The following is a 17,232-nucleotide window of genomic DNA, read 5'->3' as shown; positions in this document are numbered from 1 at the left end:
TGATCGCACCGGCAGATCAACGTGGTGTTTAACAGAGGAGACATCTCTCCTCCCTCTGACACTCCTCCTCTCCTAGGCCGCAGGCTTGTTGCCTAGGAGACGGAGGAGCGTCACTCAGTAGGCGGCGCCGGTGTCTTGTGGCCGCGCGGTCGAGCTGCTGCTAGAAGGTGAGTTTTTTTTTTATTTTTAAGCTGTGTGCGGCTGTGCCAAGGTGTGGGGACAGTGCCAGCATGGGGGAAACATGAGGAGCACGGGGCATGGAGAGCACGGGGCATGGAGAGCACGGGGCATGGAGAGCACGGGGTATATATGGAGAGCACGGGGCATGGAGAGCACGGGGCATGGAGACCACGGGGCATGGAGAGCACGGGGCATGGAGAGCACGGGGCATGGAGACCACGGGGCATGGAGACCACGGAGCATGGAGAGCATGGAGGTATATATGGAGAGCACGGGGTATATATGGAGAGCACGGGGCATGGAGAGCACGGGGCATATACACAGAGCACGGGGCATATAAACAGAGCACGGGGCATGGAGAGCACGGGGGAAACATGGGAGCATGGGGCATACAGACAGAGCACGGGGCATACAGACAGAGCACGGGGCATACAGACAGAGCACGGGGCATACAGACAGAGCACGGGGCATACAGACAGAGCACGGGGCAAACATGGAGAGCAAGGAACAAACATGGAGAGCGCGGAGCAAACATGGAGAGCACGGGGCAAACATGGAGAGCACGGGGCAAACATGGAGAGCACGGGGCAAACATGGAGAGCACGGGGCAAACATGGAGAGCACGGGGCAAACATGGAGAGCACGGGGCAAACATGGATAGCACGGGGCAAACATGGAGAGCACGGGGCAAACATGGATAGCACGGGGCAAACATGGAGAGCACGGGGCAAACATGGAGAGCACGGGGCAAACATGGAGAGCACGGGGCAAACATGGATAGCACGGGGCAAACATGGAGAGCACGGGGCAAACATGGAGAGCACGGGGCAAACATGGAGAGCACGGGGCAAACAGCACGGAGCAAACATGGCTGCAAGGATGGGGGAAACGTGCAAAGATGGGGGAAACATGTCTGCAAGGATGGGGGGAAACATGCAAGGATGGGGTACATTTAGCAGGAAGGGGAACATGCCAGGAAGGGGTACATTTACCAGTATGGGGGATACATTTACCAGAATGGGGGGAAACATGAAAGGATGGGGGAAAACATGCCAGGATAGGGGGAACATAAACATGCCAGGATGAGGAACATTTAGCAGGAAGGGTGATATTTACCAGTATAAGGGAACATGCCTGGATGAGGTACATTTACCAGGATGGGGTCATTTGACAGCATGGGGGAACATGCCAGGATGGGAAACATTTACAATGATGGGGTACATTTACAATGATGGGGTACATTTACAATGATTACAATGATGGGGTACATTTACCAGGAATGGGGTACATTTACCACGATGGGGCCATGATGTGGACAAATATACCAGAATGTCGGAAATATATATCAGGATGGGGGACATGTTTACCAGGAAGTGGCCAAGGAAGGGGGACAGAACTAGCGGAGCAACTCGTACGTCTTTATGGGATTTCAAGATGTTCAGACTTTGAAATGTAGATGTGGATTACAGGGTGACATCTGATTGCATTCTATGCTAAAATCTCTGTCTAATCTGCTGCAATTTTTTCCAGAAAGATCAATCCAACTGCTGTGTCTGGAAAGGGCAGGGGCTCAGCTTCAATGTGTGGTAATCACGAGCGTGATGCCCCCTGCTGGAGAGAAGAGAAGACGGCAAAGGTAAGGTTGCAATCAATTATTTACATAATAGGATTGGTTGGCACTTCAGGAAAAAAAATGGATTTAGGGCTACAGTTTGGGCACTCGGCCTGTGAAAGGTTCGCCATGACTGATATAGTGAATATATAACAATGTGAAATATTCAATGTACATGGAATATTACTTTGATTTTTATAAAACAGATGTCTATTAGTAACTGTATATATAATAATACTAATGTAACTTCTAGCGTGTTTTTCTGGTTTACTTGCTTTTTTTTTTTTTACACTATCTCTTGTGTTTTCTTGTTCAGTTTGTCAAATATATGGTTTCTTCATGTGAATTTTCTTAGTGGTCATCAAATTAAAATTTAAGTAACACATTTGTCATCTTCTAGGTATGATAATGGCTTCTACCCTTGTGAGTTTTGTGATGTTTAAAAAGATCACATGTGTGTGTAAAATATTTACCTCATTCTAAACATGTTCTCCCCTGTGTGAATTCTTTGGTGTTTAGAAAGATTAGATTTTTTGTTAAAACATTTCCCACATTCTGAACATGAATATGGCTTCTCCCCCGTGTGAATTATCTCGTGTTTAACAACACATGTTTTAGATGCAAAACATTTCCCACATTCTAAACATGGGAATGGCTTCTCCCCTGTGTGAGTTCTCTGGTGTATAACAAGATATGATTTCTGTGCAAAACATTTCCCACATTCTGAACATGAAAAAGGTTTCTCCCCTGTGTGAGTTCTCTGGTGCATAACAACATTAGTTTTTGTTCTAAAACATTTCCCACATTTTGAACATGAATATGGCTTCTCCCCCGTGTGAGTTCTCTGGTGTGTAACAAGATCAGGTTTTTTGTTAAAACACTTCCCACATTCTGAACATGAATAAGGCTTCTCCCCCGTGTGAGTTCTTTGATGTGTAACAAAATTTGCTTTGTGTGCAAAACATTTCCCACATTCTGAACAGGTGAATGGCTTCTCTCCCGTGTGAGTTCTTTGATGTGTAACAAAAAGTGATTTGTGTGCAAAACATTTCCCACATTCTGAACATGAATATGGCTTCTCCCCAGTGTGAGTTCTCTGGTGTGTAACAAGAACTGATTTATTGTTAAAACAATTCCCACATTCTGAACATGAATATGGTTTCTCCCCCGTGTGAGTTCTCTGGTGTCTAACAAGATCAGGTTTTTTGTTAAAACATTTCCCACATTCTGAACATGAATAAGGCTTCTTCCCCGTGTGAGTTCTTTGATGTGTAACAAAAAGTGATTTGTGTGCAAAACTTTTCCCACATTCTGAACATGAATATGGTTTCTCCCCCGTGTGAGTTCTCTGGTGTCTAACAAGATCAGGTTTTTTGTTAAAACATTTCCCACATTCTGAACATGAATATGGCTTCTCCCCAGTGTGAGTTCTCTGGTGTGTAAGAAGATATGATTTATCGTTAAAACATTTCCCACATTCTGAACATGAGAATGGCTTCTCCCCTGTGTGAATTCTCTGGTGTGTAGCAAGATTTGTTTTAAATGCAAAAAATTTCCCACATTCTGAACATGAGAATGGCTTCTCCCCTGTGTGAATTCTCTGGTGTATACCAAAATATGTTTTAAATGCAAAACATTTCCCACATTCTGAACATGAGAATGGCTTCTCACCTGTGTGAATTCTCTGGTGTATAACAAGAGTTGATTTTTGGGTAAAATGTTTCCCACATTCTGAACATGAATATGGCTTCTCTCCAGTGTGAATTTTCATATGTGTAACAAAATTTGATTTATGTGCAAAACATTTACTACATTCTGAACATGAATATGGCTTCTCCCCCGTGTGAATTCTCTGGTGTATAACAAGTTCTGATTTTTTGTTAAAACATTTCCCACATTCTGAACATGAATATGCCTTCTCCCCTACGTGATTTCTCTGGTAACTAACAGAGGCTGAAGAAAATTGTTTCTCCCCTGTGTGCATTTTTTTATGGATTTTTCGATATTCTGAAGTTGAAAAAGGCTTCTTTGATATATGAGCACTTTGATTTTTAATGCCTCTTTTGTTTCTCTTAATAGTATGTGATGAATCAAAAGGTAAGACTTGTTTAAAAGAATCAGATGATAGATCTTTGCTGTCAAGGGATGATGGTATATCTTGAATAGTGGAATTTGCTTCAGTAATATCTTGTGGCATATTAGGTTTATCTGATTTAAAAACTGAAGATGTCAGTTGTGCCTCTGCTCTCCTGGTATAGTCATCTGCCAAGAATAAAAATAATTTTTAATAATATATACAAATTTAAGGATATAATTTATAAAATAGCTTGTAACACCGTAACCAGCCATCCCTTACTGTCCTGCCCCCTTTCCTAGGTAGAGACACGGGCACACTTATTATCCCAGCCGCTTATAATGGTTTCCACGTCCCCGTCGCCATCTCCCAGGGCCTGCGCACACCAAGCAGGTCTCCTGTGAGTTCGCACAAATGTATTCTTAAAGGGCCAGCGTGCCCTAACCTGGAACAGCATCTCAGCCTAGGGCTGAGAGGCACCAGATAGTTAGGCATCCTCCCTCTATGTCAAACTTACATTAGACCTGCATCTTCATACAAGTATATCAAAGAAGCAAGATAAATCCAAAAATTAATTACATCTTTAGTAACATGATACAAAAAAACATCATAAATTTATCACATAATCAGAGATGGGTATCAAAACACACACAGTTAAAAATTAACCCCTTAAACACAGAAAAAATCCTGGACCAGTGTGGTTATTAGCTATTGCATAAGGGTGGTCAGAAGAGAGAATAATACAATCAATGAAGTGTGCCTCTGACTATATCAGGGTGCTGCAGGGAACTACATCTTCTCTTTTCTGGTGCAGGGCCCACCTCCCATGGTTCCAGGTACCTGAAAACCAGTGTCAAATCCACTAGCACCACAAATCGCAATCACATCTCACATCATGACCTGTCAAACACACCAGTGGGTTGGTCTAGCTGGAAAAGGGCCACTCACGTAGGGGGTCAGGCAGACTGGTGGTGGAAGGGGACAGAGTGTGTGCTCCAGGGGAGAAAGAAGAGAGGGAGTTCAGTGAGAGCCCTCAAAGAGTGAGGAGCTGGGGAGTAGTAGCTCCCGGGAACCAAGACCAAGGTTGAGCCGCAGACAGTGGTCCGGGACAACAGGAGTTGGGGACCGGTAGCAGTGACATTGGAAAAAGGGTGCGACGGACATAGTCATAAAGGACTGTCGGCATCAGAGAGTACAATAAACGGAACGGTACCGAGCACGACGGGGTACAGGACCCTAAGTCAGGAACCGATTCAACGACATGATAATTAACCTGGAGGGAGAGTGTCTTTATGAACTTCTCTAAGAGCTCAGAGATTGAAGGCATAAGCACAACTAGAGGGATAGGGCTTTCCAGACAAAGCAATTTACTGAAATCCTACGTGCCAGCCATCAAGAGCACAGATCCAGTACAAGTTCTTATATAATAGACATTTGTAGAATTCAGAGAAAATATCTTTAAGGATCTTGAAGGTAAAAATATCAGATCTTTATGTGTTAATTACTTTCCTTTTTTTTTCTAATTACATTTTGGTAATAATGTGGGTGGGCTGCCCGGCCTCCATGTACCCACTGTGGGGTAATCCTAACCTCCCTCATATGTTACAGTTACCCTGTGCCCAACTTTGGATATAAAAGCCCTTATCAGCACATTCATCAAAAGGGAAAGAAGGAAGATCCATCAATAAGATGCAGAGATTCTAGGGAGATGGATTCATTGCTCTCAGTGGAGAAACAATAAGAATCTTGTAGTTATGATACTTCTTAATGGCAAACAAAAATATAATAAATGATGTTACAAAGCAAGCTTACCAGACTACTGAGGTCTCTTCATCAACTACAAGATTATTATTTTGTTTCTCCCACTCAGAGCAATCAATCTTTATTCACCTGGTGAACACGGCACCAAACTAAAATCTAGGACGTCACCAGCATCAGTACCCTCCGCTTTCTCTTAGGCGTCCACCATACAGATTAGATTTTTCTTTGCAGATTAGAGATCTGAGCAGTTAAGAGTCAACGTCTTCTAATTTCAGGGGATAGGATGGATCCTACCTGTAAGATCTGGCTGATACAGATCTCAATCCAACAGAAGGGCGTCCAATGCCCAAAATAATGGGGATAGTTTTGGGTGGAGGAGCATGTGGTGGTCTAGCAGCAGAATGGTGACCATTTGATATGGCCGGACTACAACCCTGACAAAGCAGCCACAATCGGAGACGGAGAAGAATCTGTGACTTTTCTGCATTTAGTGGTCACTACTCACCTGGGCGGTTATCTGTAGGAATCTTTTTACTCCGCTCATCACCCCTCACATATGTCTCTGTAGTATTAATATGGGGCAGATCTTCCCCCTGAAAAAAATATTGTAAAAGTCACAGAAAGATGGAGAAGTCCCATCTATGATCAGCTCTAATCCTGCCATCTCCACCGCTCTCATTACACAAGTATAACACATATAATACTGGAGGATAAAACAAGACTGAGCACAAGACCTTCACAGCCGTCTACACATCATAGGGAGATTTCATGGCACCTTCTCTCCATCTACCTGATGATCCTGAGGAACATCGGGATCTTTTTGTTTGCAGTCCTGTGGGAGAAGAGGACGGGGACATCTCTCTGGTGTTGTCCTCTTACTGGATAGAACTGGAGGAGACACATACAGGGACTGAATTCATTCCTTACATACAGATAATTATAGGCCGTGTGTATTTAGTCCTGTCTATTACCAGGTGATGTGAGGGGCCGAGGAACCTTCATCATAACGTCCTTGTACAGATCTTTGTGTCCTTCTAAATACTCCCACTCCTCCATGGAGAAATAGACGGTGACGTCCTGACACCTTATAGGCACCTGACACATACAATGATACCGTCACCCCCCGATCCCTTCATAGTGTTACTGTATAATGTCCCAGCATTCCCAGCAGTGTCACCTCTCCAGTCAGCAGCTCAATCATCTTGTAGGTGAGTTCTAGGATCTTCTGGTCATTGATGTCCTCATGTATCGGGGGATGAGGTGGAGGCCCCGTGATTGGGCTCAGGGGTCTTCCCCATCCCTCAGACACAGGGGCCTGACAGCGCTCACTAGAGGTCTTCTTCACTACTGTGTAATCCTGGTTATGGAGAGACACAGTAATAAATCTCACTCCAGACATTTCCAGAGTCCTCACCTCTCCAGTTCTGTCCATCTGTTATTCCCATAGATAAGAATGATGTAATGTGACGTCATCAGAATCTCTCACCTCTTCAGTAAGCCGGAAGAGGATCTCTAGTGTGAGGTGTAATATCCTCTCCGCCATCTTGTCCCTGTCCATATCCATCCTTGATAGGTCAATCAGGAGAATTCTCTTATATAGAAGATCTCCACTGAGAGGATCCGATATTGTAGGGACCTGAATGGGGAGAAGATGACGATGTAACATCATAAAGAATCCTGTATAGTAATATAATTACTGGAGACTTTATATCCGATCACTGGCTGCAGAAATAACGCTAACATGTATGGCATAAAGAAGAAGACAATTCCTGGTTTTGGGGCTGCACTAACCGAAATGAAGAACCTCGATCCAATAATATTAACCCCTTCACCCCTGGCCACTAAAACACCCTAATGACCGGGCCATTTTTTGCAATTCTGACCAGTGTCACTTTGACAGGTTATAACGCTGGAATGCTTCAACGGATCCTGGCGATTCTGAGATTGTTTTTTCGTGACATATTTTACTTCATGTCAGTGGTAAATTTAGGCCGATATTTTTTGCGTTTGTGAAAAATTATGAAATTTTGCACATATTTTGAAAATTTCGCAATTTTCAAACTTTGAAAATTTATGCCCATAAATCTGAGATGTGTCACACAATAGTTGTAGCGCCTGGTCCCGCCAGATCCCGAGGGGGGCGCTCTCCCTCACATCAGCCCAGCCCCAGCATGGCCCCCACGTGCACTCCCGGTCCCAGCCCCCGGCAGCGACGTGCTTCCTCTTACCAGTCCCATGGCTCTGCAGGCTCTGCTCACTCCCGAGTCAGGCGTCCTGTTCCTGGAGCTGCTGCAGTCTCTTCCTGTCTCCCGTCCACACACAATTCTGCAGTGAGCAACTCTAGGCTGCGCACGAGGCCACGCCCCCTTCCTTAAAGCAGTAGTGCCTCATTATCTGGAAGTGACTTCAGAGGCCACCTGTTACTACCTAAAGACTATTTAGGTTCACCTCCCCTGGCAGCAGGCGCCCGAGCAACGCTCCTACTAGAGCTCTGCTAGTGTTCAGGCCCCTTTGTACTACTGTTATCTGTGTGTCACCTGCCCGTTACTAATACTCTATCTCACCATAGTGCCATCTGTACATACCCGCAGTGGAAAACACCGGCCATACTCGCAGTGAACGTCTCCGAGGCACCTGCTGTGATCATCTCCGGTGCCACACCCGTGTCCTGCCTGCTGCGGACGTCATACCCGAGCTACGCCTGACCGTACAGAGACTCCTACCACCAGTTCCTGGCTGCCGTGCTTCTAGGCCTTCTGGGGAGGCACCGCACACTCCCTGTATAAAGGTTCGCTGCTGGTCACCTTCTCAGGGGAGTCCGGGGCACGGTCTAGTGAGTCCACCTCCGGACGCGCGCCGCTCCTCGGTGAGCGTAACAATAGTTACTAAATAACTTTTCCCACTTGTCTACTTTACATCAGCACAATTTTCGAAACAAAATTTTTTTTCGTTAGGAAGTTAGAAGGGGTCAAAGTTCATCAGCAATTTCTCATTTTTCCAACAAAATTTACAAAATAATTTATTTTAGGGACCACATCACGTTTGAAGTGACTTTGAGAGGCCTAGGTGACAGAAAATACCCAAAAGTGACCCCATTCTAAAAACTGCACCCCTCACATTACTCAAAACCACATCCAAGAAGTTTATTAACCCTTTAGGTGCTTCACAGGAATCAAAGCAATGTGGAAGGAAAAAATGAAAATTTTACTTAACACAAAAATGTTACCTTAGCCATAAAATTTTCATTTTCACAAGGAAGAAAAGAGATAGTGCACCCTACAATTTATTGTGCATTTTCTCCTGAGTACGCTGATACCCCATATGTGGTAAAAATCAATTATTTGGGCGCACGGCAGAGGTCGAAAAGGGAAGGAGCGCCATTTGAATTTTTGAACACAAAATTAGCTGGACTCGTTAGCGGACGCCATGTCGGGTTTGAAGACCCCCTGAGGTACCTAAACAATGGAGCTCCCCCACAAGTGACCTCATTTTGGAAACTAGATACCTCAAATAATTTTTCTAGATGTTTGGTGAGCACTTTGAACCCCTGGGGGCTTCACAGAAGTTTATAACGTTGAGCCGTGTAAAGAAAAACATTTTTTTTTTACCACAAAACTGTTGCTTCAACTAGTAGCTTTTTTTTCACAAGGGTATCAGGAAAAAATGCACCATGAAATTTATAGTGCATTTTTTCCTGAGTACGACGATACCTCATATGTGGTGGAAAGTAATTGTTTGGGCACATGGCGGGGCTCAGAAGAGAAGGAGCACCATTTGACAGTAAAATTGGTTGGAATCATTAGCTGGTGTAATGTTGCATTTGGAGACCCCCTGAGGTGCCTAAACAATGGAGTGACCCCATTTTGGAAACTAGACCCCTCAAGGAGTTTATCTAGATGTTTAGCAAGCCCCAAGGGGCTCCACAGAAGGTCATAATGTTGAGCTATGAATACACTTTTTTTTCACCACAAAACTGTTAGTTGAACCATGTAGCTTTTTTTTTTCACAAGGGTATCAGGAAAAAATGCACCATAAAACATATTGTGCAATTTCTCCTGAGTATGCAGATACCTCACATGTGGTGGAAAGTAATTGTTTGGGCGCATGGCGGGGCTCAGAAGAGAAGGAGCACCATTTGACAGCAAAATTGGTTGGAATCATTAGCGGACACCATGTCACGTTTGGCGACCCCCTATGGTGCCTAAACAGTGGAGCTCCCCCACAAATAACCCCATTGTGGAACTAGACCCCTCAAGGAATTTATCTAGATGTTTGGTGAGCCCCTTCTACCCCTAGGGGCTCCACAGAAGTTGATAACATTGAACCGTGAAAATTTATTTTTTTTTTACCACAAAATGTTTGCATCAATCAGGTAGCTTTTTTTTTACAACGGTACCAGGAAAAACTGCACCATAAAACGTATTGTGCAAGTTTTCCTGAGTACGCAGATACCTCATATGTGGTGTAAATCAATTGTTTGGGCGCATGGCGGGGCTCAGAAGAGAAGGACCGCCATTTGACTTTTCAAAACGCACAGACGGCGAGCAATGATCGGCCGCTGCAGGACGCACGGTCGGATGAGATACAAAAAGCGTCGGGGATACGGAAAAAAAAGTCACGCCAAAAATTGAGCAGGGATGCCGATCCGTTATGTGCATCCCTGATCAGCGCTCGGCGGGATGCACGGACGGATGGGATACAAAAAGTGTTGGGGATACGAGAAAAAAAATAGTCCCGCCGAAAACTGACCACGGATGCAGATACGTTACCTGAATTCCTGATCAGCGCTCGGCGGGATGCACGGACGGATGAGGTGTAAAAATAGACAAGGGATACAGAAAGAAAAAAAAAAAAAGTTATACTCACAGTACCCAGAGGATTAGCAGGAGGATCACTGACCAGAAGAACTGCAGGAGGAACAGAAGGCAAGCGAGATGGACAGCTTTACAGGAGCAGCAGGCAGGATGTTGGACAGCTCAGCAGAAGAACCAGGAAGGACCCAGCGATGGAGGCAGATGTGATCGGGTCAGTGAAGACCTCGGACGACCCAATGAAGACAGGTACGAGGACGTCGGGGGGGAGAGGGGGAGGCAGGGGGAGAGGCGGAGAGCAGAGGGGGAGGCGGGGAGCAGAGGGGGAGGCGGAGAGCAGAGGGGGAGGCGGAGAGCAGAGGGGGAGGCGGAGAGCAGAGCGGGAGGCGGAGAGCAGAGGGGGAGGCGGAGAGCAGAGCGGGAGGCGGAGAGCAGAGCGGGAGGCGGAGAGCAGAGCGGGAGGCGGAGAGCAGAGGGGGAGGCGGAGAGCAGAGGGGGAGGCGGAGACCGGAGAAGGAGCTGCAGAACCAGAATAGAGATCACGGAAGAGGCAGGCAGATCGGGATGTCGGGGGGCAGATCGGGGCGTGGGGGGCACGGGCAGGGGCCATCGCGGGAGCGCGCAGGGGAGCGCAATACTCATGTGGAGCAGGAGCGGTGACATCATCAGCGGCGGCAGCGTGGTACCACAAGTACCAGCCAGTGCACGCTGCAGACATGCTGGGGGAGGGTCCCCAGACCAGCATAGGCCTGGGGAGGGCGGCCACCAGCAGATCAGACCGCCCCACTGCACACTGATTGGAGCGATTGCGCGTCATAGCACGATCGCTCCAATCAGTGCTGCAGGGGCTGGGGGGGCGACATGTTTGAGGTCCACCTATGATCTGCTGCAGCTGCTGCGGCATCTCATAGCCGGATATCACGGTATCGCACTAATTCAGGCATTATTTTTGCCGAAATTAGTGTGAACGATGTGGTTGGCGGTTCAGATTTGAACAGCCAATCACATCGATCGTCGATGGGGGGTGGCGATGCCACCCCCCCCGGGTTCAAGCAAAGGTCCCCTGCTGTAAGAAACAGCAGGGGACATCATTTGAAAGCCGTTGCTATGACCACAGCAATCAAATGAACTTTAGGCAGTAAAGTTACGACCCTGGTCGTTAAGTCACGTTAAAATAGGACGTAACTTTACTGCCCGCGGTCGTGAAGGGATTAAGAAGCGGCTTTTACTTGACATGTATGGCACGTAACTTTTATAATATTCATCTGTTTGCTTGTTTTTGTTTTTTTTTTTTTAATGTTTGCAGGTTTTTAGATTTCCAGATTTTTTTGGCTGATTTTTAAACTGCAATTTTTTTTAAATATTTGCAAAATTACTGCATAATAATGACACTGAAGAAGACGTGGGTGTGCGGGAGGACGAGAAAACCAACCAGTGCCAGGAAGCTGCTGCCAAGGCAGATAAAATAATAGGATGCAGTGAACGAGGCACAGATGCTCCGGACAAGAACAGTTTTGCCTCTATACAAGGCACTAGTGCGGCCACACTTACAATATTCTCCACAATTTCGGGCTCCAGTGAATGACGAGGACATAACTGAGCTAGAGCGGGTGCAGAGAAAAGCGACCATTACAGGAATGGAAGTTCTGCAATAGGAGGACAGGTTAGCAAGCTTGGGGTTATTCATTTTGGAAGCACAAAGACTATGGGGCAATTTTATTACAATGTACAAGTATACCAGGGGCATTACTGAGATATTTCTAATTAGCTTTTTACAAATGAGGCCTGCAATGATGACAAGGAGGTTCAATCATAATCACAGATGGTGATTCTCTACTGTAAGAGCAGTGAGAATATGGAACTCTCTGACACATGATGTGATAAATGTTGATGAGTCACCTGTATCATTTATTCTCAGTATAACTACTTCGGTTTTGTGAAGGCTTCAGAGTTTTGTATGAGAATATTAGGGATCAAACAGCATCTTGAAAACTAAAGAACCCACCAGACAGGGATAAAGTTGTGGAGAAGAGTAAAGCAGGGTTTGGTTATAAAAAAAAAAAAATAGCCAAAGCTCTGAACATCTCACTAAGCACTATTCAATCTATCATCCAAAAATTGCAGGAGTATATTGTGGAGACATGAGGGTCAGTGGGTATGGTCGTCCGCTGGCCTAGTCTTCAGAAAGACCGCTTAGACCAGGGCTCTTCCCACTGAATGCCCACACTCCTTCCTTGTGGGCAGAACATTACTCAGACAACACAGGGTGAGGGAACCACAGCTTGGTAAGACATTATTGGTTCACCAACAGACAAACACATATCGTACATTTCCAGCAAGGTCACAAGATGGTACAATCGACAGTCTCACCCATCAATTGGCTCTCAAGGGTTTAGAATATTTGTGACTTTGGGGCTTCGTGGCCAACTATTCCAATCAGCGGCACCTCGCTTTTGATGAGCAACCACTGAGAGGAGATAGCGGCAAGCTTAAAAAGATGACCGAGCACAGCAAGATATGTAGCCAGACGACTGAACTGTCCTCACCTGGGTTCTCCAGGCACAATTTTGGGCTCAGCATTGAGCAGTGAAGCAGATCTGTGATCTTCCAGCTAAAAATGTGGATTTTAGGCTGAAGTCCTGCAAAATGAATGTGGAAACAGGAGCAAAGCTCTTTTTATATCACTCGGGTCTCATTTCAGAGTATTGTATCTTACAGGATTGGTGGGAGATGGCTGTTCTCTCATTGGTTCAGTTCAATTCGACTGCATAATATTCCTCTGACATAGTCAAAAATGCTGAGGCAATCCATATTTAACAGGCAATAGGGCTCCTGTCAGTCTGACATGAAACCATGGCTAACATTTCTTGATTTGGCAATCAAAGAAACAAAAGGTCTGGCCTAATAAAGAACAGTTCACCCCTCACACAAATCTCCAGATGCTTAGTTGTCACATATAGCACAAATGCAGATTGACAAAGACATGGCCGTCCACCTAAACTGAGATCCCAAGCAAGGAGAGCACTAAGCAGCCAAGAGGCCTATGGTCAGTGTAAAGGCAGGCGCGATCCAGAGCTCAGGGGGAGACTCTGTCCACAGGACAACTATAAGTCATAAACTTCACAAATTTGGTCTTTATAGAATAATGGATATTTTTAAAAGCAAAAGAATAAGAATTGAAAATTGCTTCACAGACGCCTTCATCCAATTTACCTGAGATACAGCTATTTTATAAAGTAGTAGGGACAAAAATGTCACCTCTAGATGTGCAAAGCTGGTAGACACATTCCCCCACAGCTAGACATAAAGGTAGCCACATCCCCCAAGAGACTGGCAGCAGTAATTCCAGTGAAAGGAGGTCCTGCAAACACTCAGGGGGCTGAATACTAATGCACATCCCAATTTTCAGAGTTAAATTTCTTAACATATTTAGAAATTTATGTATAATTTCCTTTATACGTCACAAATGTTGGCTACTTTGTGTTGTTATCACATAAAACCCCAATAAAATCCATTTTTTGTGGCGGTAATGTGAAAAAATGTGGAAAAGTTCGCCGGGTGTGAATAGTTTTTCTTGCACCATTTTGAAGAATTTGGAACAAAAAAAATGAATAAAGAGAAGACAAAAAAAGTGACTTAGAAAAACCCAACAGAATTGATGAGTTGGATGTAAGTATTGTGGTGCGGAGCCCGTTATACCGGCAGACGGGATGTGACCGGAGGCAGAAATATTCAGGGAAGGGAAAGATTTTACACTTTCTAGATAAATCCTCTCTTCCCGGGATGTAACGGCCTCTAATGCCGGGATCACACGGCCGGATAAAGAATCATCACAGCTTCATCCAGAAAACTAGGACAAGTCTTTTCTTATTTGTCATCCGTATACAATCCGGTATTTACAGCCGCTATTAATAATTTACAGGACCATTTACAGCTTCCTCCATTACAGAACTGCAATGTACCCGTAACACAATGTCTGCTGTATGGTGGAGCTGGTGGGAATCTGATGGTTTGTGCAGACACAGACCTGAATAGACGAGTCTCATCCGATGTATGGAAGGCACTAGAGGCATACCTCCCAACTTTTAAAGAAGGACACATTTTTAGGCCACGCCCATGGCCACGCCTCTTACCACACCCAATCAGCAATGACAATTATTGTTTTAGAAACAATAATTAAAAAAAATACATAGATTTATTTCTAAGTAGTAAATTAAAATATAAATGCAAACTTGGCCGTGTTACTTTTAAACTAGAATATTATAAACCACACAATTCTGTTTTAAAGCAGATCTGTCCCCTAAATCTGCCCCATGTACAAAACTGCAGACTTCATGACAGATCCGCTCTATTAGATAAAATATCTGTAATAATACTGTGCTTTTGGTTAATGGGAGGAATTAGTGAATACAGGCAACTTACTGTTCTGATTGTTCCAATTGTGGAGACACGGTGGTCAGTGGGTGCTCTCGTCCGCTGATCCGGCCACCTTTAGATAGACAGCATGGCCCAGGGCTCATTCCAACTGAACGCCTGACATCCTTAATCTCTCCCTCTCCTCCTCAGCTGTGATCCGACGGCAGGATCAGATCACAGTGTAATGGCTCACGCTCACAGCACAGCAGGAGCCGAGGGTCATTAGCATATCGCATCACATGTGATATGCCTGTGTGACCTCAGCTTGGTATGTGCGCAGTGCGGAAAAGAACGCACCCTCTGGCAGACTGGACAAATGTAAACACTGCGTTTGTAAATAAAAAAAAAAATGCACCCAAAACTCATGCATTTTGGATGCATTTTCCATGAATTTTCCATGCGTTTTGGATGCATTATTGACAGTGCGTTCCCCCGTCAATTCAGCTGTGTTACATGCCCGCTGACAGCAGACACAGACAAAATTGCGCGATGAAAATTAACTCAGATAAACTTCACCCGACTTCATTGTCACCCCGCGGCTCTGTCTGTGTGTCACGTCCTGGTTAGCGGTCACCCTTGAAGGACGCACCGGTGACCGCAAATCCCGAGTGACTGAAGTGAGTAGCACCATCAGCCGTGCCGTCACTCAGGTTACCGGCGGCCAGCTGGAGTCCTCCACCTGAGACCGCAACTCACCTGTGATGTCATCGCTGATTGCGCAGCTCACTTCAGTCACTCGGGCGACTTGCTGTCACAGTTAGAGGATCCAGCGGTGGTCGCGGGTAACATGAGTGATGTCATCGCTGATCGTGCGGCTCACTTCAGTTGCTGCGTGGAGTTGACAGAGAGCAATCGTGGTCTGTGGCCGCTACTGTCAGCTTCATGTAGCAGAGCTGGATGCGTCGCGGGACCTCATGTGGATTACGTCAGACCTGGAGGGGTATTTGGGGGCTTAATAAAATGGTGAAAGAGGTTTTTTTTTTGTCTTTTATTCCAAATAAAGGATTTTTGGGTGTATGTGTTTATTTTCTTTAGCTTACAGGTTAATCATGGAAGGTATCTTGGGGAGACGCCTGCCATGATTAACCTAGGACTTAGAGGCAGCTATGGGCTGCCATTAACTCCTTATTACCCCGATTGCCACCGCACCAGGGCAATTCGGGATGAGCCGGGTAGAGTCCCAGGACTGTCGCATCTAATGGATGCGGCAATTCCGGGCGGCTGCTGGCTGATATTGTTAGGCTGGGGAGCTCCCCATAACATGGATCTCCCCATCCTGAGAATACCAGCCTTCAGCCATGTGGCTTTACCCTGGCTGGTATCAAAATTGGGGGGAAAACCGTTTTTTTTAAATTTATTTATTTTACTGCACGATATAGACCTGCCCACCGGCGGCTGTGATTGGTTGCAGTGAGACAGCTGTCACTTAGTGTGGGGGTGTGTCTGACTGCAACCAATCACAGCCGCCGGTGGGCGGGGAAAGCAGGGAATATGAGATGGAATAATGAGAGGCCGGCATTTTCAAAAGAGGAAAAGCCGCCGGAGCAGTGTGACAGCCGTGCAGTGCCTCGCCCGTGATTGGTGAGTATGAGAGAGGGGGAGAGACTGACTGACGGACAGAGAGTGACAGACAGAGCGACCAACTGACAGAGAAAGAGACCGATCAACAGACAGAGGGAGATTGACCGACATCGACAGAGAGAGACTGAAAAGACCTGCGTTTTGTTTAATAAAAAAGCATGCGGAACGCAACAAAAAATGCAGTCCAAGTGCATTTTGGTTGCGTTTTGACCCATATCATTGATTTCAATGGGTGGAGAACGCAGCTACAACGCATAAAAGAAGGGACATGCTGCTTTTTGTCCGCAGCGATTTTTGGCATCCAAAACGCTGCGTTTACAAATGCAGCGTGCGCATTGACTTTTCGGACTTCTCATAGACTTTGCTGGGGAAGCAGAACACATGCAATTTGGCACTGAAATGCTGCAGTTCAAAACGCAGCGTTAATGCGGGAAAAAACGCAACGTGAGCACATAGTTGTAGTTCGCCGATGCATCGCGACGAGGAAGTAATCCTCGCGGCGAACTACAAGACCCAGGAGGCCGGCGATGGAACGGAGGAAGGTAAGGTGAGCATAATATGTGTGCCTTCCGTTCCATCGCCGGCCTCCTGGGTCCTGTAGTTCGCCACTCCAGGCTGTGTATCGGTAACCATCAGCAACGAAGCAGGAACTTCCGCTGTCAGACGCTACTCAAAGGCAGCGCGCTGACCAATCAGAGGCTCCTGCCTTTGACGTCAGCGCTCTGGGTGTGGAAGTTCCTCCCTCGTCGTCATGGTTACCCGATACACAGCCCATGCTAGTGAACAGCAAGTCCCAG

General features: G+C 45.9%; 1 protein-coding gene across 1 annotated transcript in view; it reads right to left on the bottom strand.

Annotated features, from left to right (window-relative positions):
- Nucleotides 1–929: 929 nt before the first annotated feature.
- LOC142261477 (uncharacterized) overlaps nt 930–17,232 on the bottom strand; it is a 37,071-nt gene continuing 20,768 nt past the window's right edge. The window contains exons 6-11 of the mRNA XM_075332120.1: nt 7,114–7,263; nt 6,805–6,984; nt 6,599–6,722; nt 6,418–6,515; nt 6,133–6,220; nt 930–4,054 (exon numbers count right to left, since the gene is read on the bottom strand). Of these exons, the coding sequence (XP_075188235.1) occupies nt 2,262–4,054; nt 6,133–6,220; nt 6,418–6,515; nt 6,599–6,722; nt 6,805–6,984; nt 7,114–7,263 (2,433 nt within the window). The 3' untranslated portion in view covers nt 930–2,261. The remainder of the gene's footprint in view (nt 4,055–6,132; nt 6,221–6,417; nt 6,516–6,598; nt 6,723–6,804; nt 6,985–7,113; nt 7,264–17,232) is intronic.

The sequence above is a fragment of the Anomaloglossus baeobatrachus genome, unplaced genomic scaffold, assembly GCF_048569485.1.
Source record: "Anomaloglossus baeobatrachus isolate aAnoBae1 unplaced genomic scaffold, aAnoBae1.hap1 Scaffold_2255, whole genome shotgun sequence".
NCBI classification, from domain to species: Eukaryota; Metazoa; Chordata; class Amphibia; order Anura; family Aromobatidae; genus Anomaloglossus; species Anomaloglossus baeobatrachus.
The sequence above is the reverse complement of the archived record's forward strand: the minus strand, read 5'-3'. Positions and strand labels throughout refer to the sequence as shown.